Below are 25,242 nucleotides of genomic sequence, written 5' to 3'. Positions count from 1 at the left end.
TTTTCGTCCCTGCTCTCCCTTACATTTACTATATACGATTTTCATTTAATTATCATAAATGTATTACAATCGTTAACTTTTGTGCATGTGTTATTCAAAGCTATGTAAAAGCTATTTAATGATCACGCAGTTATTAACAATTTAACAAGCCCATAGACAAGTACATGCGTTTTCACAATATTAAACCATGTTTTTGGCAACAAATATTGATCATACAACTAAATTAATTTCTCAAATAGATAAAGATTTAAAAGTGACAACAGTTCATGTTAAACCTTTTCCTCTGCCAGAGATTTTGTATGTATGTGAGTTTGCTTGCTACTTGAGTGAAAATATGACAATAATGTAATTTGTAAACATTTAAAATATTAATGATAATAATAATAATAATAATAATAATGTGGAGAAAATTGCAAAAACAGCTTTTAATCAAATAAACTAGTTGATCTTAGTAAAGGCCAACATAGAAAACAACAACGTGTGTAATATATGGACTTTTGACTTAAAACCTTGTGACACCTAGTAAACCAGTTAAACAGACATTTTTCTGATACGCACGTATAGACAACACACACACACACACACACACACACACACACACACACACACACACACACACACACACACACACACACACACACACACACACACACACACACACACACACACACCTCATATTATTAACTTTAACATGATTCACTAAAGAGACTTTTGATTTTTAGCTTTTTGCCATTTTTTTATTAAAACATGTAAAGGTTAGCTTATTACATTATAGATCAGACACTGTATGAAGTTGTAAGTCAAAGGCAAACCGGTCTGCTCACTTCCTGCTCAAAAACGCTTCTTTTCATTTTCCTCCTTAAAAACAAAGAAACAGCAACATTAGCATTACAGCTTAAAATGCAGACAATGTAAAGTCTCATAAAAGCATTGTAACATAGTTAGGCACATAGTAAAAAAAAAAATAACAGTTTAAATTTACAGTAAAAGTTCAGCATAGACATCTGACAAGAAATCATACAAATATGGCGAGTATTTTTTTTATATTAAAAGGCAAGTTGGTGCATAAATAACTCACACATATAAATGTTTATTTTTTATATTTTTAATTGCCTACATCTGCTTTTAAACTAAAAACGTACTGATATCCTCTATAATAATACAGGTGGTTTCGACATTATGAAAGTCACAAGGCGAATTTAAGTTAATCATAAGCTGCATGACCATAAATAGAGCTAGTACACATATATAGACAATACACAGAAACAAACACACTGTGAGTTTTCATGTTTTATGGGGACTTTTTATGCATATAATGATTTTTGTACTGCTTAAACTTAAACTTTAAACCTAACTTCTATCCATTTAGGGATATTTCATTTGCACAACATAGGGTTTACCAACATAACTGTCATTTAAATTTTCATTTAAAGGGATTGTTCACACAAAAATGACAAATCTGACATTAATCTGTGATTTTCTTTTCTTCTGTTGAATGCAAAAAAAAGACATTCAAGAATGTTGGAAACCTGTTACCATTGACTTCCATAGTATAATTTTCCCTACCGTGGATGTCAATAGTTGCAGGTTTCCAGCATTCTTCGAAATATCTTCTTTTGTATTCAACAAAATAAACTTATAAAGGTTTGGAACCACCTGAGGATGAGCAAATAATGAGGACATTTGATTATTTAGGTGAATTATACCTAGGGATGCACAATTAAATTAATGCAACTGACTATTTTTGTTTACTTTATTTACCAAATCATAAAAATGGTATTCAGATTTGATCCGAGAGCCACAAAATATTTTGTCAGTAGTGAATTATATTTAATTCTGATTATGAATATATCCACATTTTAAAACAGAGAGTGAAATATCAAAACTGTAAATTAATTAATTAATCAATAATAAAAATATATAGCTAGTGTTTTAGTAAACCTCTTGAGATGAGATTCCCCAGATGGCTTCATATTGGAATTTCTTTGAACCACAATTAAAGGGATAGATTACCCAATAATGAAAATTTACTCTCTATTTATTTATGCTTCCACAATTGGCTCTGATTGACTTCTATACTAGGAAAAACAAATACTATAGTCAAAATATATTCTTTAGTGTTCAACAACAACAACAAAAGTCAAACAGGTTTGAAACAAGTAAAGGCTGAGTTTTTAATGACAGAATTTTAATTTTTTTGGTGAACTATCCCTTTAAACGATTAGTTGCCGGCAGCTAGCTCTCTGCAACTCTCACATGGTCGCCCACTGAAGCTAAGCAGGGCTGCGTGCGCTCAGTACCTGGATGGGAGACCATATGGGAAAGCTAGGTTGCTGCCGTAAGTGAGTTAGTGAGGCCAGCAGGGGGCGCCCAACCTGCGCTCTGTGTGGGTCCTAATGCCCCAGTATAGTGACGGGGACTCTATACTGCTCAGTGAGCGCCGTCTTTCGGATGAGACGTTAAACCGAGGTCCCGACTCTCTGTGGTCGTTAAAAATCCTAGGATGTCCTTCGAAAAAGAGTAGGCGGTTAACCCAGGCATCCTGGCCAAATCTGCCCACTGGCCTCTGTCCATCATGGCCTCCTAACCCTCCCAATATCATGATTGGCATATAATCACTCTGTCTCCTCTCCACCAATCAGCTGGTGTGTGGTGTGAGGTCTGGCGCAAAATGGCTGCCGTCGCGTCATCCAGGTGGATGCTGCACACTGGTGGTGGATGAGGAGATTCCCCCCCATTGTGTTAAGCGCTTTGAGTGCCCAGAAAAGCGCTATATAAATGTAACGAATTATTATTATTATTATTATTAGTTCACCCAAATATAAAAATTACTTTAATTCATATTCCTGTCATTCTAATTCAAAATGATTTCTTAAAGGCACAGTATGTAATTTTCTCCACTAGAGGGCGTGTATTCACAACAAACAAAGGCATAGTTTGATGACAGCGTGACAGTGTGGAATCATGGGAGTTGTAGTCTTCATTACACTCACAGAACTCAGCAGAAATCATATTAATGGATGAGCTAAAGTATTCAACACTTATTATCATGGTAGTATGAAGCTGAGTAAAGGCTGATTTATACTTTTGCGTCAAGCGCACCTGTATGGTCCAGCTCTGTGATTGGTCGGCTTGTTAGCTGTGACGAGCGTGGGCGGTGCTGAGAGCCACGAGCCTGATGGAGCGATTGTTTACAAGTGTCGAGACCCATGAAGGAGATCTAGAAGGAAACTTTTGTATTGTGTTTACTTTATGACTAAAGTTGTTGCACGTCCGCCAGTTCCCGCCTCTGAATGAGGGAGTTTTAGCTACTTATACATTAAGGTAGCGTTCGGAAAGAACAAAACCCCCATGAAGAAACTCGACACAGAGGAACATAAACACTGCCAGCTAGTGTTTCAGAAGTGGTACTGCAGAGCAACACAAACAGCGCGCAGGAGAATAAATGCATGACTACGAGCAAGGCATGCGCCGTGGGTCACAACATTCACTCGATGCAAAAGTATAAATCAGCCTTTCTGTAAAAGCAGACTGGATATCAAGGGTGTGTGATGTCATTAGCATAAGCACACAGCACATGCTCCATCTTACTAGTTAAAATTGCTTATTTCTCAGAATTTGAACATTCGTTGAAACATTTGGGATAACAAAAGCATATAACTCAGCAAAATATATAACACTGTTCTAGCGGCTTTTGTGTATTTTAATGAAAAAAATCATCCATACTGCACCTTTAAATCCTTAAGTAAACATTCAGGTTCCCCAAACAAACATTAGGCCTCATCCTGCAGTAAAACCACTTGCGTAATCCAGGAACAGGCCTAATCCATGCCCAGAAAAGCCACCAGAAAGGTCTCAGGCAGCTCTGTGTTTTTACCTTCACAATTGTCCCCAGCTCAGCCAACACTTGCTCGTAGCGGCTCTCCATGCTTTTTAGGGCTTCTGGATGCACGTGCTGCTTCTGTATGCCAGGACTGCCAGCGTCTGAAACCATCTTTAAAAACCTCTTCTCCTGAAAGATCAACAGACATTTAATCAAATTCTGAGTGTGCAACAGGTGAGTGGGGTTGACAAACCACCTGTAGAAAACTCACTCTTTCATCTCTATATGGACCAGACACTTTTTACAAGCACTACATGTCTCTAGATAAGCACTGTGCATTACGTGCATTACGTGTGTACATACACACGTAACTGGGCTTGAAACTATTCTCTCGATATGCACCTGACACTCTCCTTAACTCCGTTTTTACAAGGACTCAGTAAGGCAAATGATGCGTACATGTTAATGTACCAAAAATCAAGTTGCACTAATTACTTATTCAACCTATTTTGCACTAAATATTGCACAATATTGTTTCGGTTTAGGATAGTCTGTTTTAGGTGTAAAGTTAACTATTTATAGTGTTTGCATAGTAAGTTTACCACTCCAGCATGTTAGTACAGTAGCATAGTAGAATAAAAAGATATCAGTATATGAAAATGGGCATATCGTTAGCCTCTGACACCATTGTTTACTCCTTATGTAAATTCCACGAGTGTAAAACCCTGGTGGACAATGGGCCAATCAGAGGACAAAACAAACTGTCACGAGACTCAGGGGCCATGCCCTCTGCATTTGCATTTATGCCTACTTTAGGTCATTCATCCGGACCTGACGTCATCAAGAGAACACAGACTCCTATGTAGCTCTGAGATCATTAATATGCACGCCTCATGCTGCTTTTGATAAGCAACAATATTTTCTAGTTAGAAAACAAAGATAGTTTTCCTCCATTAGTTATTTTAAAGCTTATATTTAACTTATTAAGTATGTGGGACTTTTATTTTGAAAATGCAACCGCATTACAGAGCAATGACTGACCAAACCTGTTTCAAACCTGCCTTAGGACACAAAATGCAAGATTTACAGGTTTTACATTTATTCAGCTCCACTCTTAAGAGGCATAGGGTATGTTTACTGTATTATTTCTTTATTTATTGTGAAAATACATGTAACGTTAGACTGCCGAATCGTGTCGAATCACACAGCTCAACTGTCATCTGTTCATGCAGATGATATTAATTCCTGGTTGTGTTTTCTTTGACATTATAGCTTAAAAATGCAACGCAATCTCTATCTGTCTTTATTGTCAAGTTTAATTATGATTTAGCCTTTATCCACATCTCGTGAGCAAAACAGGTTAACTACGGAGGACAAAACAAAACGTGACGAGACTCACAGGCCCTTCAGCATTTGCATGTACGACTACTTTAGGTCAGCTATCCGGACCTGACGTCATCAAGAGAACACAGACTCATCTGTAGCTCTGAGATCATTAATATGCACGCCTAAGGCTGCATTTGATAAGCTACAACGTTTTCTAGTGAGAAAACAACGATAGTTTTCCTTCATTAGTTTTTTATAGCTTATATTTAACTTACAAGGTATGTGGGTCTCCACTTCAAAGTGGCATAAGGTAAGTTTTACTGTATTTATTCTTAATTTATCGTGTTTATTGTGAAATTTGATGCGTATGTCTCAACAAACACGTGTAACGTTAGACTGCTGAATTGCGTTAAATTACTCTGCTCAACTATCATCTGTTCATGCAGTTGATGTTAAGTCCTGGCTGTGTTTTCTTTGACATTATTGCATAAAAATACAACACAATCCATCTCTATTTGTCCAGTTTAATTACGATTTAGCCTTTATCCACATTTCGTGAGCAAAATAAGTTGATGATACTCTGATTGGGTTTATATTTGTCCGTGTTCAGCATACATCATGCAGTGTGTGCAAGAGAGAGAGAGAGAGAGCTGCACATTAGCTCATTAATATTTACGACACAATCCATAAATGCATGTGGATTAACATCTATGCTAATGCTGGAACATAATTTTGTTGGAAAATGTAATCCATACCTATTCCCTACCCCTAAACTCAACCATTACTGTAAATTACTCCCGAAATCAAGGGGGAAACATATCCCTTAATTCTGATTGGCTGATTGGAATGTTGTTCCAGGATCAAGACAGATGTTAATCCAGGAACATGTCCTACTTGATGAAATTAGGTTTGCGATCCATATATGGTCAATTATGGACTTTCTGATTCTAGGGGTATTTTATGGAGTAATAAATGAACTCATAAAACCGTTTCTGGAGATTTTTTTAACTTACAGAAGCCCTAAATCTACTATCTAGATATCAAAGAACAATTTAACTTATTAAACCAATGCACATACCCGTCAACCCTCCCGTTTTTCCCGGGATTCTCTCGTATTTTACTGTTCTATCCCGATATCATCCCGTAAAGTTATTTTCCCGTATTTCTCCCATATTTTTAGTCTATCTCTGAACAGCCTAGCCTTCCTATACGCAACCGATACCGCCGAACCACCAGGGGTCGCCCTTGCTCTTAAACGTGAGTCTTCTGTGCTTTCGCTTTGCTTAGGAATGAAAACACTTATAAATAAATATTAAAAACGGCGCGATTCCATTTCCTTTTGATTACAGGTGCCGTCACCCATCTTATACAATCCTCAAAACAGTCATATAATGGTGCATGACTGTCAGCTGACGTGCTCCATAGTGATAAACAGACGCTGTTTCCCAAACGGATTCTGTACACGCGATTTGAAGCGGAGAGAAAGTCTGGCTGTTGGGTGCGTGTTAAACAGACATATACACACATAATAAATAATAATAACACATAAAGATGTCGATCTTGGTTTTTTTTTTTTTTCCAAACACAACTAATTTCGTCTTAAATGAGCATAAAAAGTTAGGAAAGCAGTCGAATGCTTTTCATTATACCGTTAGATGTGTGCAGTTTTGAAGTGACACCTGTTATTTAATGTAGTAAAAAAAATCTCAATAAATGATAGATTCATTCGTTGCTCTTTAATCAGAATGTGTAAGTTATACAGCGAAGAAAGGCTAATGAGACTGATAGGTTGATTCTATTTCATTATAACAGCTATTAATTTTAATAAGCGGAACTGTCTGCTAATGTTTTTGCTGCTAATGTATATATTTATTTTTCTTTTGTTAATAATAATTTTAAAACATATTACTGACCATTTAACTGTTTATTTACAATGAAACAGCTCCAAATGAACATATTTAGTAATTTGGGCATTTTTTTAAGGGGAATGGGGTGGAGGGGTAGGGGGTCCCTTATTATGGTGGGCATATCCCTTATTTTCACATCCCAATGTTGACAGGTATGCCAATGCAGTATATGGCACCTTTAAAATTGCTTTTATGTCCAGTGTTCTGTTTACATTTCTGGTTGTTTATATATGTTGCCCTGCGAGTCACGACATTATGACCTCAGTTAATTTTTATTTTTATTGTTATTCCGCTACATCTAATTCATCTGACACTATCAGTCTGTAAAGTAGGCAGAATATGAATAGAGAGTTGCCTCAAAATGTAGTACATGCTAAATAATTAAAACGTTAAAATAATGACTAAAACTGACCTGCACTTTTAAAAGGAAGGTGAACGCCAAGCCAGCTTTGCCTGCTCTCGCTGTCCTACCCACCCTGCAAACGAAAACAGCTGTAAAGATGCACTGAGGGATAGAAAAAGCCTAATATTCAGAAAAAGTCTGTTCTGGGGGTTTGTTTTGTGATGTGTTGACCTGCCTGTGGATGTATGTGCGGATGTACTGAGGAGCATCATAATTAATGACACATTTTACACCGTTGATATCAATCCCTCTGGCGGCAGCATCTGTGCTTATCAACCTGATGTGAAAAAAAAAAAAACAACTAATTAATAACAATATTAATATTAAAGCCTGTGGGAAATCAAAAATGTACCATGTTTATTTTGCTAGCGATCATTGTTATTATTTGATCATTGTCCAATTAATCTGTGCAAGTAAATCCACTGAAAAAATGGTTTGTTTTGGTAATCTTCAATCAAAGTCTGACCATTTGGTTCGGCTAACCACACCCCTCTTACCGTTAGTTTGCTATGAGGAAATGATGCACAAAAAGATCGCCCCGCTTCCTACTCAATATTCGGTTTTACTTGTAAGTACATCAACATACTGAAATAAAAGTCTCAGCAATCTCTGGTTCACACGGACATTAATATACCCTAGGTCAGGGGTGGGCAAACTCGGTCCTGGAGGGCCGGTGACCTGCACAGTTTAGCTCCAACACTAATCAAACACACCTGAACAAGCTGATCAGTGTCTTCAAGATCACTAGAAATCTACAAGCAGGTGTGTTTAATTAGAGTTGGAGCACTGGCCCTCCAGGACCGAGTTTGCCCACCCCTGCCCTAGGTGTTGTCACAATACTGAAATTTGATACCAATCGGTACTGAAATTTAAAAACGTACATTTCCCGCTAACATTCAAGCGCGTTCTTAAACAGGGCTCGAAATGAACCTTTTTGCTTGGTAGCACCGGTGCTCCTAACTTTAAACATTTAGGCGCATCAGCCAAAATTTAGTCGCACCCACCAATTATGAGCACCGTTACTACAAGTTTTATACAAACATATTTATTGTATTTGAAATCAACACTTATCAAACTAACAAGCAAAAAAATTATATATATATATATAAATGCAAGCGTGAGGAAAATATGTCTCAACGAAATCCCGTTATCACAAGAAAATAGATTTTTATAACAGAACTGAGTGAGCAAAAGATACACGGAGCGCTCACCTGCCCTGCACGCACTTAAATGAATCTGTTAACGGTATAACTGTGCTGTTCTCACAAGTGCTGTCTGATATTGCACTAATGCTTTTGACACAGATTGTAGCTTATTATATGCATACATGTTAATAGCAATACCGGTTTATTTTTATGAGTAGCGATATTAGTTTACTCTATGCAAGCCCGTTCCCGATGGTGTACGTGGTGTTCAATTTGACATATAGCTGTCCCTTGCATGGTGGACAGCATCTGGCGATTATATAAGAGATTAAAAAGAGGCTCTCGTGCTAGTTGTGGCAAACAGTTACCTGAAAACTCCATCCCACAGACTTTTTATAGCGGACTTGAAGCCAATGGAAGTCTTCTACTTTTGGAAAAGTGTAGATAGTGGATTAACATTTAGCACATGATCACTACTAAGATGTTTCAGTATTTATAACTTTAGATGTCATGGTTTCTAAAACAAAATCTGTCAGTGTTATCTTCATTCTCCTCTTCAGCGCTTTACAGTTTTTCGCGGTAGCAGCTCTCTCTCTGTCATCCCAAGCCAGAAGCGCTGACTGAGTGATTGACAGCTGATATTAACCAATCATTCGCGTTCAGTGCTAGAGCAGTGGGCCAATAAGAAGAGCATGAAGGCGGGGCACGCATTACGGACTTGGATTTGTTTACTGAAGCAAGTTGACATGACAACTGTTTTAAACCATTCCCGAGCGCTGCGTTTCGCGTTGCAAGTGCAGAGATGCATTCTGCGTGAATTACTCCCGAATCCGCGCATGTGGTGAACATTTTACAGTAAAAACTGGTCGCACATAACAATTTTAAGCACTCGCAGAAATGCTCCCGAATATATTTTAAGGTCGCATAGATAAAATTTCGGGTGCATATGCGACCAAAATGGTCGTAATTTCGAGCCCTGTTAAACATTGATGATTTGCCATTGTTTATGTGCTCAACAGAAATGACTGTGATTGGCCGTGAAGGTCATCTGTTCACCGAACTCACCGCTGTTTACTCAGTGTAACCACAGATACAGGGACACTGGAGCATTTTAAAGCCGCGAAGATCAGCTGGTTTGTTTACAAGCTGACATACGAGCGATCTGCTGATGAATCGACTGAACTTCACGGCTTTAAAACGCTCTAGTATCCCTGTATCTGAAGTTAACCTCAGTAAACAGTGGTCACGATCAGTGAACTGATGACCTTCACGGCCAATCACCAGTCATTTCTGTTGAGCTTAAATGTTCAATGTTAAAATTTTTGTACCGATTGGTATCGAATTCCAGTATCATGACAACATTAATATACCCACACACAAACGTATATATGATTTACAAGTACTCTTGATAGGCGTGATTTAATTTATACTCTGAAAAATGCTTATTATATGGTCCTAACCCACCCCTACTCCTAGACCAAACCTTGACAGAAAACCTGTGGCAAATTTCGAATGTCAAAATACCCCATTAAGTATGGTATTAAAGTGCACCATAGGAATGTCCCTGTAAACCACTTTAATAGAGTACACAAGGTCATACCGATGTCATTAGACAATTTAGTCCCTGTAAAATACATAAATCAGTACACACACACACACACACAGATGCTGAAGGTATACATACAGTGGGATCTTCCCTTTCTCAAAGTCCTTCAGTGTCTTCTGACGTTCGCCTGGACTCAGTTTAGAGGAAAACTCTGCCACCTCCACACCACCAAACAACTTAACCAGCAAATACAGTCTGAGAAACAGGGGGGGAATGGTTTCTTTGTTTAGTCTTTTTGTCCATATTTATGCATTTTAGTCAAATAATCACAGATAATAAAATAAAAAGTATTTACTTCTTGGGTGTAAATGTCATTGTCTTCACTATTTTGCACTCCACTCTGTAGTTTTGCTAGATAAGGATGAGTTTTGCATTATAATATACATTTTTTTGTAGCTTAGAAAAGTCTTCCACTTACTATCTTTCACTAAGATTATTGTAATTAATACTTGTATATACTAATATAATGATATTAATACTTTATATTTAAGTTTATATTTAATATTTAACAGAGCAGGGATCTTTCAAAACAATAATTTTTCTTTTAAAAATAAGCTTTTACTTTTGTAAATTGTTTTTTAAGGTCAATATTATTAACCCCCTTAAAAAATGAATGTTTTTGATTGGCTACAAAACAAACCACAATTGTCTAATGACTTGCCTAACTAACTTAACGTACTTAATTAAGCCTACAAATTGCACTTTAGGCTGAATACTAGTATCTTGCTAAATAACTAGTAAAATATTATGTACTGTCATCATGGCAAAGATAAAAAAAGTGTTGAAAAAAATCTCAGAAATATTTGAAAAAACTAAAATTTTGCTAATAATTTTGCCTTCAACTGTATAGAGTTGAAAAAAACCAAAACAAGAATAGTTATCTATATATTGTACTAAAGCAATCATTTTAGGTTAAATGTAATTTAAAATGTAAAAGTAAATTATGTTAACAAATGTCTAAATGTAAATACAGAAATAACTGGCTTCTCAAAATGAAACATGGTGTTCAAAATATTTTAATTAATTGCTGCAGTTTTTATTTTTTTAATTTCATCGACAGCCTGCAGCCCCTTGTATAAACCAAGCAGCAACCTTAGTCTCTGCAATTCATCGACTGGCCACTGGGGGCTGACTCCAAAACAGAGCAAATTTCCATTGACTCCAATGCTAAAATGAAACTTTACAGCAGAAAAAAGGTGATTGCAGCCTGGTACAAAAATATTCTAGTGTATATAGCTAATATTATCCTTTATGACCTTTAGAGATCAACCTTCATAAAGAGTTCAGCTCAAACCCTGATCAAACACACCTGAATCAATGAATTAGGACCTGAACAGCACTCGATAATTACAGTCAGGTGTGTTTAATATGGGTTGCAACTGAAATCTGCAGGAAGGTCGATCTCCAGGAACAGGGTTGGTCACCCCTGCTTTATGACAACTGTGAGAGAGGTTAATTTCCATTTATATTAAGCCTTAAAATTCTGCATAATTGTCAGTGGAAATAGCATAGTGGTTAAGTGCTCCGACATATAGAACCATGGTGCTCATGGCGACCCGAGATTGATTCCCGGCTCGAGGTCCTTTGCCGACCCCTCCCCTCTCTCTGCTCTCAATATTATCCTGTCTCTTACCTCCACTGTCCTTTCCAATTAAAGGTAAAACCCCCCTAAAAATAATTATATATATATATATAACAATCTGCATAATTAAGGGCGTGGCCACTTGAGTGACAGACGTCTGCTGCTCATTGTCATATCATCCATATGCTGAAATTGGCATTTATATAGTTCTTACAATTATCAATTATAATTAATTCATGGAGGTTGTCAGATTGACGACACAAACATGATCGAGCGTGTCTGATGATCAAGCCTTAAAATGGAAGCAGCTCAGCTAACGTTTATGTTTTATATTATTTATATTATTTGCTAATTAAAAACCACCTCAAGAGGATTTCTATTACTCTGAATTTGTGTTTAATTTCAGAGGCTGCCACTGTCCTGTAGAGGTCGCATTTTTGGCTGCATCCGCATATACTGAAGCAGCCTTTAAGACTGAAAAGTAAATATATGTTTCCCATCAAGGCTAAAATAAATTGGGTAAACTGGCAGTGGGCTGGTTATAGAGACCAAAACGAGGACAGGCGTTCCAACACGGACTATACATTTTCAAAGGACTTGAGCATTGTTTTTCAGATCAACAAACAAGTATGTTCACTTAGTGTTTTTTAAATATCTGCAAACATATTAAGGTATCTTTATGTTTTAGAAGATTCAAGAACTTACATACAGCACCTTTAAAATCATTACCTGTGTGCTCCTTCTCTGGAGTTGGTGAAGCACAGAGCAGGACTGAACTTGAGCCGCAGCAGGAAGTGAAGGATGATGAGCGGCTTCTTGCTGAAGGTGCAGGGGACGTAATACTCCTGCAGAAGACATTTCCACATGTTAATCAGGATCTCTGCTAATAAAACCTGTAGCAGCGTCCATGATATGTTCAGGAAACTCACCGACAGGCCCTGAGGGAAGTGAAAAGTGTCCTGGCTTTGTGCTGGGTTGTCTGTAAGGGAGTGTGTGGAGCTGAAGAGTCGCGGCTGATGCAGATCCAGCAGCTGCAGCTTCTCCGGGTTTTGGGTGAGGGTTGCGGAAAACAGCAGCTTCTGCAGAGGAATCTGAGGCGGAGACAGACTGACATGCAGACAGACAATGCCGGTCAGAAATTTGGAATAATTCAGAAAGAGTCCGACGTGCACAGCTCTTATATGGATAGATGTGCTCAAAGCACGCAGTAGTGCATGTCAGGGTGTGTGTGTGTGATCGCGTGATGTGCGTTTTCAGCGGTGTAATGCAGACACAGGCTGCGTCCGAAACCGCATACTTCCATACTATATAGGACGCTAAAATCAGTATGCAAGCCGAGTAGTATGTCCGAATTCATAGAATTGGAAAATCAGTATGCGAGAAGTACCCGGATGACTTACTACTTCCGGCAAGATTCTGAAGTGCGCATTGCATGCATGCTGCGCTATCCCATGATGCCCCGTGAGCGAATTCATGAATGTATCAATTGATTCAATTGAATCAATTGAATTCATGAATCAATTGTAAAGCGACGCAATTGACGCAGGTAGGTCACGTGACAATGGCAAAATGGCAGATGTAGTACGCTCGAATTCCATGCATACTTTTCACATTGATACAGTATAGAACGTACTTTTCTAACGACCGAGTAGTACGTTTAAATTAAAATGCAGTACCTACTGAGTAGTAGGCAGTTTCGGACGCAGCCACAGAGTTGTTCAGAAACGCTGGGTGAAACGCTGGTGTGGACACGGATCATTTTCATTCTAAAACGCTGTTTTAATGCTAAAACGTATTCGTTTTAAGACCTAAGTTTGAGGTCTACCATGATGCGATATCATGAATGTGATGTAATAATAATGACAATAATGGACCCAATATTTAGGAATAGGAAAACAATATGTTAGGATAAGCACTTGAAGATCATATAACTTAATGCCATAATAAATAAACAGTTGTCATGACAGCTGTCCACTACAAACAGAACCTTGCAATGGTTTCCCCGCCTCCGAGCTCCTCTGATTAGTCCACTGGACCAGACAGTGATGAACTGCGCTGCTTGTGAAAATTACAGACCTTTCAATTTGAAACGGTGCTTCAAAAGATGCGAGACAAGAGTGTAACAGTCACCCATGTTCGTGAAGCTTTACTGTGTATTTTAACAAATAAATGAGTGTAAGAATCATTGATGAAACTACAAGTTACAAAAATATTACTTAAAATTGACTCAAGTGTATTGTTAAGTTTAAAGGTCCCGTGACGTGCTTTGAAATGTGCATTTTTATACGATGTCTGACGTAATCTCAACCGAAACACGAAGAGAGGGTGAGACATTGTGTAGCTCCTCCCCTTTAAAAAAAAAACAGCCAGTAGCGTTTTGTTTGATCACAGCTCTTGTTGAGCTCAAGTGCATCAAATGAAAAGCGTCTTGAAGGGGGCATGGCATGTCAGATACTCAAGAGCGCTTGATTGGTCAGAAAATTTGATGAGAAACTGAAGTATGAGGTGACCTGAATGAAACAGTTGATCCATTTAAATAACGGTGAAAAACTTTAAGCTTTACATGTTTAGATGAGGAGATTCCCCCCTATTTGTAAAGCGCTTTGAGTGCACTGAAAATGTAAATATAAATGTAAGGAATTATTATTATTATTATTATTATTATATCAGTTCTATTTCTTATAAACATAATTTGGTCACTGTTTTGGTGCACACTGGCTTATAGATATCCTAATAACTAACAATACTGATACTAATATCTAAGGAAACTTTATTATAATTTGACATTGATTTCTTTATTGTTAAGGTGCGCGGACGTCTTCAAACCGAAAGTCGATGTGTTGGGTTATTTACAATCCTAGTTGTAAATAACAGATAAAGATGGCATCCTACCTTGCCGCTGTGATTGGTCCAGGCACTGTCCTCCTGAAGACAGACGTGTGTGTCTCTCCTGGGGTACTGTACACTGCTTTAGTCACCTGGCTGAGCCAGGACTGATGCATGCTGTCAATCATCCTGTCTGCCTCGTCAATAATCTACAACACACACACAGTATAAGCTCACACACTCTATACAGAAAACACAAGGATAGCATGAGAGAGAACACTTGCTTAACACTCTTCACAGTCTCTTTAAGGTTAATTTAATACTTAACTGATGACAAAATGATTAGCCCTCGTGTGAAACTTGAATTCTTTTTTAAATAAGTGATGTTTAACAAGCAAGACGATTTTTGCACAGCATTTCCTATTATATTTTTATTTATTTTAGTTTGATTAGAAAATAAATTAATTTAAATGTAAAAATTAAGATCAAAAAGCTAAGATCAACATTAGTAGCCCCTTAGGATTGTCTACCGCAGTGGTTCTCAAAGTGGGGGTCGGGACCCACGGAGGGGTTGCAGGGCAATAAGGGGGGGGGGTCGCCTGGTGATTTCCAAAAATCTATTTATTTTTATTAAACCATAAGAATGACCATATTTCAAAAAGTTGTTTATAGTTACTATATACTAAATAGTCACTATAGTAGTTTATAGTTACTAGTACTAATGGATTGCAACCCCTGGGGTAACTACATTATATTAAAGACACAGCAAGAGCGTCAGATGCAGCAGATTGATTTTATAACACCAGGTTAAACTTTCTGGCCCATTTACAGCACTGACATACATTTTAAAAATTAAATGAAGAATAGACTTGTGTCTATTGGTGTGTGTGCGCCATTGCATGCAAGGTTTCTGTATTCATAACCACCTCAGAGGATATTGAGGGTCGCGAGTCACTGGCATTGTTATTTTGGGGGTCGCGGGCTGAAAAGTTTGGGAACCCCTGGTCTACCGAACAAACCACAGTTGTCCAATGGCTTAATTTAACTAACTTGCAGAATTAACCTAGTTAAACCTTTAAATCTGATTGTTTTTTGTTATTGAAATCCTGGAGGGAATGTAATGCTGTATATCTGTTCACTATACTAATGGCAAGTCTTTATAGATTGAGATTCCCACTGATGCTCACCAGGAAGCGTAGATGTTGTAGACTGAAGCTGCTGTTTTTGTTGATGTGATCCACCAGTCGACCTGGTGTGGCCACCACAATATCAGCCAAACTGTGGCTAACACCTCCCCTACACACACACACACACACACACACACACACACACACACACACACACACACACACACACACACACACACACACACACAGTTTCAACTCTAGGACTTGATAGAAGCTGAACTTTTATCATCTTCCAGGTTTGTCAAGCACACTCACCTGATTTCCGAGAGCGCCGTTTGCTCTGCCGCGAACGATTTCTGGCCTGTGATCATGACCACCTTCAGACTGCTGCCCTCAGTGTATGCGCTGAACACCTTCGACACCTGTGTCATGGAAATCAAGCATGAACAATCAATATGTACGCATAAGAAGATTGTTAGTCGTGTAATGTTTATTGGTTAACAATCACTACCTGTTGTGCTAACTCTTTGGTAGGCAGGACGGCGAGTGCACGGACCTGACGCACCACACGCTTGGACAATGCCTGCATTAATAAACACATACACACACACACACACACACAATATATTAATCTATACAACATATAGTTTTTATCTGTTTACTTAAAAATGTTGCCTTTTCACTACTTTTGTTTTTAATCTGTGTGATATAGAAAAAATAGAAAAAGAAATATACAGGGGCTGGACAATAAAACGTCTGGTTTTACTCCACAATAATTAATTAGTATGTCATCACTTTTTGTGGCCCACAGAGCATCGGTTGGTCTTGGGAATGACAGATACAAGTCCTGCACAGTGGCCAGAGGGATTCTGAGCCATTCTTCTAGCAGAATAGTGGCCAGGTCGCTACATGATGCTAGTGAAGGAAAACGTTTCTTGACTCGCTCCTCCAAAACACCCCAAAGTGGCTCAATAATGTTTGACTCGGGGGACTGTGCAGGCCATGGGAGATGTTCAACTTCACTTTCATGTTCCTCAAACCACTCTGTCAGCAGTCTTTCTGTGTGTATTGGTGCATTTTCCATTCAAATACACAGCACTGCCTTCAGGATACAATGTTTGACCCATTGGATGCACATGGTCCTCCAGAACAGTTCGGGTAGTCCTTGGCTGTGACGCACCCATCTAGCACAATGCTGAAATTACCCAGGACACCATGGCTCTAGATCAGGGGTGTCAAACTCAATTCCTGGAGGGCCGAAGCCCTGCACAGTTTAGTTCCAACCCTGCTCCAACACACTTACCTGTAGGTTTCAAACAAGCCTGAAGGACTCAATTAGTTTGATCAGGTGTGTTTAATTAGGGTTGGAACCAAACTGTGCAGAGCTGCGGCCCTTTTGGAACTGAGTTTGACACCTGTGCTCTAGATAGATCAAGACTGATACGCCAGCGAGAAGCACACCAACAATTTGTCATGATTTATTTGCATGATTTACAGCACTTATTTGATAAAAATAAATATATAGTTTTAATATATAACCCATTTATACTCACAAATATGATTTTTTTTTAACCCCACAAAGTATTATCACATGACGATTCATCTTTGCCATAAAAAGAGGGACAAATGACAAATTTAAGTAGATTCCGGTAGAATAAAATGTACCATATCATATATTAATGCCTTTACTGTGATTTTTTGATTGAATAAAGCCTGCTCGGCTAGACTACTCAACAGCTCTCAACTCCAGTCAACTTATCCCTACTCTGAAACCTCCCCATGCATTCGTGAGTGTGTCCCATAGAGGTAAGTGGGCTTAACAAACCACCTGTGGAAGGACACCCTCTCGTCTCTCTGACTCTTGCACCAGGTTGCACATATAGACACTTTCCTAATCACTCCATGTTTCTTGGAAAAACAGTGTATTTCAAATTGTGCCTCATTCAGGTAAGTGGGCTTGTCAAACCACCTGTAAAAACACTTTTCTCTTACGCACCTGAAACTTTATCTAATCTCCATCTTACAAGGACTCAATAATAAAAGCAATGTTTACTATAAATGTACCACACTTATTTTGCACTGCTTGCTTCAACCTTAAATACTTCTTTTGCACAATATTAAACCTTAAACACCTCTTTTGTACAATATTCTGCACAACATTGTTCAGTCTCATGTAAAAGTACTTGTACAGCGTGTCTTATGTGTAAAGTTTAGGTATTTTATTTTACAGAATATGTTAGTTATGCATAAGTTTTTATATTATTTCTTAAGTCCTGTGTTGTGTTTGTATTTAGGATTAATCGATGCAGCACCGCTGTCCTGTTAGATACGACATTTCGTTCCGCTGTATGTCCACACATGTAGTGGACTGACAGTAAAGCTCGACTTGACTTGACTTAAAAATATCCAGCTTTGGTGAACACAAAAAACATTTACAAATTTTATTTATTTCAAATCTTTGACGAAATTAACTCCTATATTTGTAAACATTAAGATGAGTGTTAATAATTACATTACTTTGTCAGTGCACACAAGCTATCTGCTAGTTTACAGTTACAAAGACAATGGCTGCATCTGAAACCGCATACTTCCATACTATACAGTGCGCTAAAATCAGTATGCGAGCCGAGTAGTATGTCCGAATTCATAGAATTAGAAAATCAGTATCAGCAAGAAGTACCCGGATGACTTACTACTGCAAGCAAGATTCTGAAGTGCGCATTTCATGCACACTGTGCTATCCCATGATGCCCTGCAAGAGAATTCATGAATCGGACTGAAGCGACACAACTGACGCAGGTAGGTCACGTGACCATGATAAAATGGCGGGTGTAGTACATCCGAACTCCATTCATATTTTTCATATTCATACTGTACAGAACGTACTTTTCTAACGGCCGAGTAGTACGTTTAAATTCAAATGTAGTACCTACTGAGTAGTAGGCAGTTTTGGACGCAGCCAATATTTCAGACAATATAGGAAAATATATTCAAATGCTATTGATTGCTTGCACCTGTACAACAGGAATGACGAAGGCCAGGGTCTTCCCGCTTCCTGTAGGTGCAGAAACACAGACGTCTCTGGGTCTGTAGCCCCCTGGACCCACCAGCAGCCCTGAACCAACGCTCTCCAGAATGGCAGGGATGACCTCAGCTTGAACTAAAAAATACAAACAAACAAAAAAAAAACATTAAAGGGATAGTTCAGCCAAAAATGAATATTTTGTCATCATTTACTCACTCTTTACTTGCTTCAAACCTTTAAGGTAACACTTTAGAATAACTATCTGTTATAAAAAGTTATTGAATCATTAATAAACATTTAGTGAATGGGATATAAATGACTTGTTAAATAATAGTTAATAGTTTGTTAATTATTTACAACTACCCTTTATTACTAGTTAACAGATGATTAATAAACTGTTAGTTAATGGAATATAAATGACGTTAAATAATAGTTTGTTCATTATTTATAACTGCCCCTTATTACTAGTTAATAGATCATTTATAAACTGTTAGTTAATAAAATATAAATGACTTGTTAAATAATAGTTTGTTCATTATTCATAATTGTGCCTTACAGATAGATAGCCAATAGATAACTTACAAGCTGTAAGCTAACAACTTATAAATGGCTTGTTAACTGTATTTTAATTATTTAAAACTATACCTAATCAATTATTAATAGATGATGAACAAGCTGTTGGTAAATTACTTACTAAAGACGTGTTAAGTACCAGTTAATAGTCTATATATGTTATTGAGACGGTATTCTAAAGTTGCAACTATTCTTTATTTATTAACTGTTAATGAGGAATATTGCAACTAGAATAACGTCCCTATAACATACATAAGCTAATGACTAACACTTAACTAATATATTATCTCTCACTTTACAGATCAGTTGCTCATAGTTTGTTTACTATTTACTTATACCAGTCAAACTTGTGGGATTAGGAAATTATGTTTACCAAATGTCACTATACAGATTTGTGTCCTGACATGTCACATAAACACACACACACACACGTTTGTTTTTGTGAAAAGTGGGGACATCACATAGGTTTCTATTTATTTTATATGGTTCAAACTGTATATCATATTGCCCTCACCCCACCCCACCCCTAAACCCAACCATCACAGAAGACTGTGTGCAACTCTACTCTCTGATTAAACTCATTCTGTAGGATTTATAAGCATTTTGAGAAATGAGGACGTCACCAACGTCATTATGTCATTATACAGATTTGTGTCCTGATATGTCACAAAAAAAACGCACATACACACACACACACAAACACACACACACACACACACACACACACACACACACACACACACACACACACACACACACACACACACACACACACACACACACACACACACACACAAAAACACTTTAAAGCACTTCAGGGGCCATTTAAAGCATCCCCATAGCACACACTCACAAGAAATGGGAACCCTCTTGAATGCCATGCTGTAGAATTATTAATTTATCATTGCCTTTACCTGGAAAGAAGCTCTGTATGCCATTAGTTTGTAATTTCCTCAGCAGTGTGGGACAGATGCCTGGCACCTCACTGATAGGAATGAGGTTACTCTTAATGTCTTTCTGGATGACATCAGGCTGGGACAACCACTGGGGCAACACTCTCTTGACCTGCAAATATTGAGCAAACAGCTCTTTAAATTCACAATGGAGCTTAATTTAAAGCTTGATATAAACATTTTTTTAACATACTACCTTTTGCACATCCTTCTCTTTGAATCCACCCAGGACCTGATAGTTGCTCTGAGAGCTGCTGGTTAATTCCTCTGCTTTTTCAGCCTTAAATTGCACTGGGCTGCTGGGAGTTGGTCCTGTGATGTCTACAGACTTCTCATTTTCTGATTCATTCTCTTCTAAAAACAAAAATAAATCTGTATGAAAAATTTCACTTTCACAAACAGTACATAATAGGGCATTAAAAATGGAAATGATCTCATTTTATAAATCTCCTAGATTAAACAGTTCTGTTTTACCATTTTTAAATGCATTCAGCCAATCTCCAGGTCTGGCAGAAGCACTTTTAGCTTAGCTTAGCATAAACCACTGAATCGCATTAGACCATTAGCATTTCACTTTGAAAAACCACTTAAAAATGACCAAAGAGTTTCAATAATTTTACATTTAAAAGTTGACTCTTTTGTCGTAACATCATGTTCTAAAACTGAATGAGATAAAAATGTGTTACTTTCTAAGCTGATATGTCTAGGAATTATACTCTCACTCTGGCGTAATTATCAAGGAATCTTAATAGAGGTGATTAATGATTTTACCCTACCAACAAATCTAAATTAGGAGGGTTAAAAAGAGTTGACCTGATTTTAAAACTCTTACTTTTTATAGTATAGTAATAAATTGTAAATTAACACATAATGAAGTGCCTTGGACACTCAAATCAGTCATACCAAGAGAGTTCTACTGAACAAAAATCTTAATTAACAAATCCTAGTCAAGCATCACTGCAGCCCTCCACCAGTCGGGGCTTTAAGGCAGAGTGGCCAGACGGAAGGGAAAGCCTGCATGGAAATTGCTAAATAACATATGAAGGACTCCACAACAACCCTGTGACTGTTCTTAAATGGCCCAACCAGAGCCCTGACTCAAACCCAATTGAGAATCTCTGAAAACATGGCTGTCCACCATCCAACCTGACAGAACTGGAGAGGATCTGCAGAGGAATGGCAGAGGATCGCCAAATCTAGGTCTGAATACTTAGGACCATGTGATATTTCAGTTATTCTTTTTCAATTAATCTGCAAAAATGTCAACAACTCTGTTTTTCTGTCAATAAGGGGTGATGTGTGTACATTAATGAGGAATACTTTTTTTAAACATAATATATGTTTATATTTATTTTGTATATAAATACACATGCATATAATTCATGCATATAATTGAGAAAATGTTTATTTAAAATTGGATATAAAATATATATGATACAAATTATAGACAAATTTAAAAATCTATGTGGCAAAAGTTTTGTTTTTTATGTATGTGTTTGCATCACATATACATCTTAATTATATATATTAAATACACTCACACATACAGTTGAAGTAAGAATTATTAGCCCCCCTAAATTATTAGACCGCTTGTTTTTCCTCAATTTCTGTTTAACGGAGAGCAGATTTTTTCAACACATTTCTAAACATAATAGTTTTAATAACTAATTTCTAATAACTGATTTATTTATTTTATCTTTGCCAGGATGACAGTAAATAATATTTGACTAGATATTTTTCAAGAAACTTCTATACAGCTTAAAGTGACATTTAAAGGCTTAACTAGGTTACTAGGCAGGTTAGCGTATTGTATAATAATGGTTTGTTCTGTAGACTATCGAGAACAAAATAGCTTAAAGAGGCTAATAATTTTGTCCCTAAAATGGTTTATAAAAAATTAAAAACAGTTTTTATTCTAGGCGAAATTAAAAAAAATAAGACTTACTCCAGAAGAAAAAATATTATCAGACATACTGTGAAAATTTCTCTTGCTCTGTTAAACATGATTTGGAAAATATTTTTAAAAAAAAGAAAAAAAATTGAAGGGGCTAATAATTCTGACTTCAACTGTATATTATGTCAAAACAAACTTTTATTTTGAATGTGAATTATCTTTGCCCAGCACTTATATAAATATTTAATTGATATAACAATATATTAATATTTTTTTTCGACTGTCTACAGAACAAACCATCATTATACAATAACTTGCCTAATTACCCTTACCTGCCTAGTTAACCTAGTTAAGCCTTTAAATGTCACTTTGGGCTGTATAGAAGTGTCTTGAAAAATATCAAGTCAAATATTATTTACTGTCATCATGGCAAAGATAAAATAAATCAGTTATTAGAGATGAATTATTAAAACTATTATGTTTAGAAATGTGTTGAAAACAATCTTCTCTCTGTTAAACAGAAATTGGGGAAAAATATAAACAAGGAAGCTAATAATTCAGGAGGTTCAATAATTCTGAATTCAACTGTATACACATGTAAGAGTGTGCATTTATATACAGAATAAATACACACTACATAAACATAATTATATTACAAACACAAACTGCATTAATAAAAATCATTAAACAATCGAACATAGTAGCAAGACAGGATTACTGTACCTATTTTCACAATAACATCTTCAGTGGACAATGACTTTTTGCGTTTTTTCTTCTTTTTCACTGAACTGTCAGCCTCTTCAGTAGGATCTGTGTTTTGAACACTTTCGCTTTTCTTTATTTTCCCCTTCGTCTCTTGCAGTTTGTGTTTTCTTTTCTTGTGTTCTTTCTCATCCTGCTGCTCTTTTTCTTCCTTAGGTGTGTTTGAGACGCTCTGCTGTCCTCTGGCTTTGACCTGCTTCTGAAGTTTAGCTAGTAAAGCTTTGGAGCGAGACTGCTTTTCACTGTCCTCCTCTTCCTCCTCCCCCAAATACCTGATCACAACATCAATAGACAAAGTATCACATCAGATGAAGGAACACTCCACTTAAAAAACATAAATAAATAGAAGCTTATTTACAACTGCTCTAGAGTTAAACCATTGACTTTTAACATCTATTACGAAGATCTCCAGGTCTTGTAGCTACATTTTTAAATCCATTCAGACAATCTCTGGGTCTGGCGGGAGCACTTTTAGCTTAGCTTAGCATAAATCATTGGATCAGATAAGACCATTAGCATCTCACTCAAAATGACCAAAGAGTTTTGATGATTTCCCTTTTCAAAGCTTGACTATTCTAATTTTCAATCTATTTTGATGATCTCCGGGTCTAGCAGGAGCACTTTCAGCTTAGCTTAGCATAAATCATAGAATTAGATTAGACCATTAGCATCTCCCTCAAAATGATTAAAGAGTTTTGATAATTTCTCTATTTAAAGCTTGACTATTTTGTAGTTACATTTGCAATACATTCAGACAATCTCTGGGTCAGGCGGGAGCACTTTTAGCTTAGCTTAGCATAAATCATTGAATCTGATTAGACCATTAGCATCTCACTCAAAAATGACCAAAGAGTTTTGATAATTTTCCTATTTATAGCTTGACTATTTTGTAGTTACATTTACAATCCATTCAGACAATGTCTGGGTCAGGCATGAGTGCTTTTAGCTTAGCTTAGCATAAATCATTGAATCAAATTAGACCATTAGCATCTTGCTCAAAATGACCAGAGTTTTGGTAATTTTACTTTTCGAAGCATGACTATTCTGTAGTTACATTTTAAATCCATTCAGATGATCTCCGGGTCTAGCTGAAGCGCTTTTAGCTTAGCATAAATCATTAAATCAGATTTGACCATTAGCATCTCGCTCAAAAGGACCAGACTTTTGATAATTTCCTTATTTAAAACTCTTCTTTACATTTTTTATATATTCAGACAATATCTAGGTGTGGCAGGGACACCTTTGGCTTAGCTTAGCTTAGCATAAATCATTGATTGATATTATATTAGACAGCTCCTGAAAATCTTGCAACAATGGAGACATTTGTGAGAATCGATTCAAAACTATTTTCATTTATTTGTGTAAATGTCATTGAGCAAAAGTCCTTGATTATTATGCCAAACGGAGAGTATAGGTTCTAGCCAAGTTAGCCATGCACAATAATAATAATACATGAATTATTAAAGGTGCTATTAATAGAAAAAACTATTTATAAATGTAAGGTAAACAAAATCTTACGAGATTAACTTGCACAATTCATTAATTGATGTAAAGTTGGTTTTATATTCGCACATTCAGACTTTCTCCTTAATAATTTAATTTCACACAAAAAATATTCTGCTAATGTTAAATAAACTACAAGAAATTATAGTGCTAATGTTGTTTTCCAGTCATATTTCAATTTAATTTCATACCGAATATTTAAAGTACCATCGTAAACAATATCGGGAGCATGACATATGCTGTCACTGCGAATGTGTTATTATAGGGCTAAAGGTAGTATTTATAATTGCACTGATAAAATAAATTAAGAATACAATAACGTTAAAGAACTTCTTGTCGGCAAAGTAAACAAAGTGCAATATATACCAACATACCTGTTTATCGTAAATAGCGCCATTTTAGGGACTCTTGTCAGCTGCGCTTAATCCTTTAATTCGCTTACTTACAAATTATTATAACTGTTTTACTTATGTACAGGTTTTAAAGATAAAAATATGCACTGTACATTAGCCATGTGGGTTTCCAAATGTTGTTTCGGAGTCGCGAAGCTATGACGTAGCTAACTTTTACACAGATATAACAGGGTAAAGTAAAAGATATCTTTGTTTTAGTATTTGCTGGTTACCATATGCTGGTGGTCTAGTCGGCGTTTGTAAATGGTCAAGTTTGTCAGTAGTTTTTTTCTGTTGTAAATCGTCGTTGATTATATATTTTTCTAATTTCGATGAATGTGTTGTCACGTGGAACACGTACTATTCTCTGCGCTGAGAAGGACTGGCCAATCACA

At 36.8% G+C, this 25,242-nt stretch overlaps 1 protein-coding gene and 1 long non-coding RNA gene across 5 annotated transcripts in view; both read right to left on the bottom strand.

Moving 5' to 3' along the window:
* The window catches only part of LOC147842870 (uncharacterized), a 469,436-nt gene that overhangs the window by 28,839 nt on the left and 415,355 nt on the right, over nt 1-25,242 (bottom strand). The gene's annotated exons all lie outside the window — the stretch shown is intronic.
* Nucleotides 716-25,214, bottom strand: ddx51 (DEAD (Asp-Glu-Ala-Asp) box polypeptide 51). 4 transcript variants are annotated; one of them, XM_087263169.1, is made up of 16 exons: nt 25,081-25,214; nt 22,914-23,224; nt 20,493-20,650; nt 20,258-20,408; nt 18,760-18,905; nt 16,257-16,328; nt 16,061-16,167; nt 15,806-15,914; nt 14,685-14,827; nt 12,722-12,899; nt 12,522-12,637; nt 10,289-10,405; nt 7,635-7,736; nt 7,469-7,532; nt 3,878-4,012; nt 716-858 (listed from the first exon to the last, which is right to left on the bottom strand). In XM_087263169.1, the coding sequence occupies exons 7-16, from the start codon at nt 16,114-16,116 to the stop codon at nt 832-834; spliced, it is 1,047 nt and encodes a 348-aa protein (XP_087119295.1). In that variant the 5' UTR covers nt 16,117-16,167; nt 16,257-16,328; nt 18,760-18,905; nt 20,258-20,408; nt 20,493-20,650; nt 22,914-23,224; nt 25,081-25,214; the 3' UTR covers nt 716-831.

This window comes from Danio rerio, chromosome 8 (genome assembly GCF_052040795.2).
Source record: "Danio rerio strain M-AB ecotype USA chromosome 8, GRCz13ab, whole genome shotgun sequence".
In the NCBI taxonomy this organism is placed as follows: domain Eukaryota; kingdom Metazoa; phylum Chordata; class Actinopteri; order Cypriniformes; family Danionidae; genus Danio; species Danio rerio.
The sequence above is the reverse complement of the archived record's forward strand: the minus strand, read 5'-3'. Positions and strand labels throughout refer to the sequence as shown.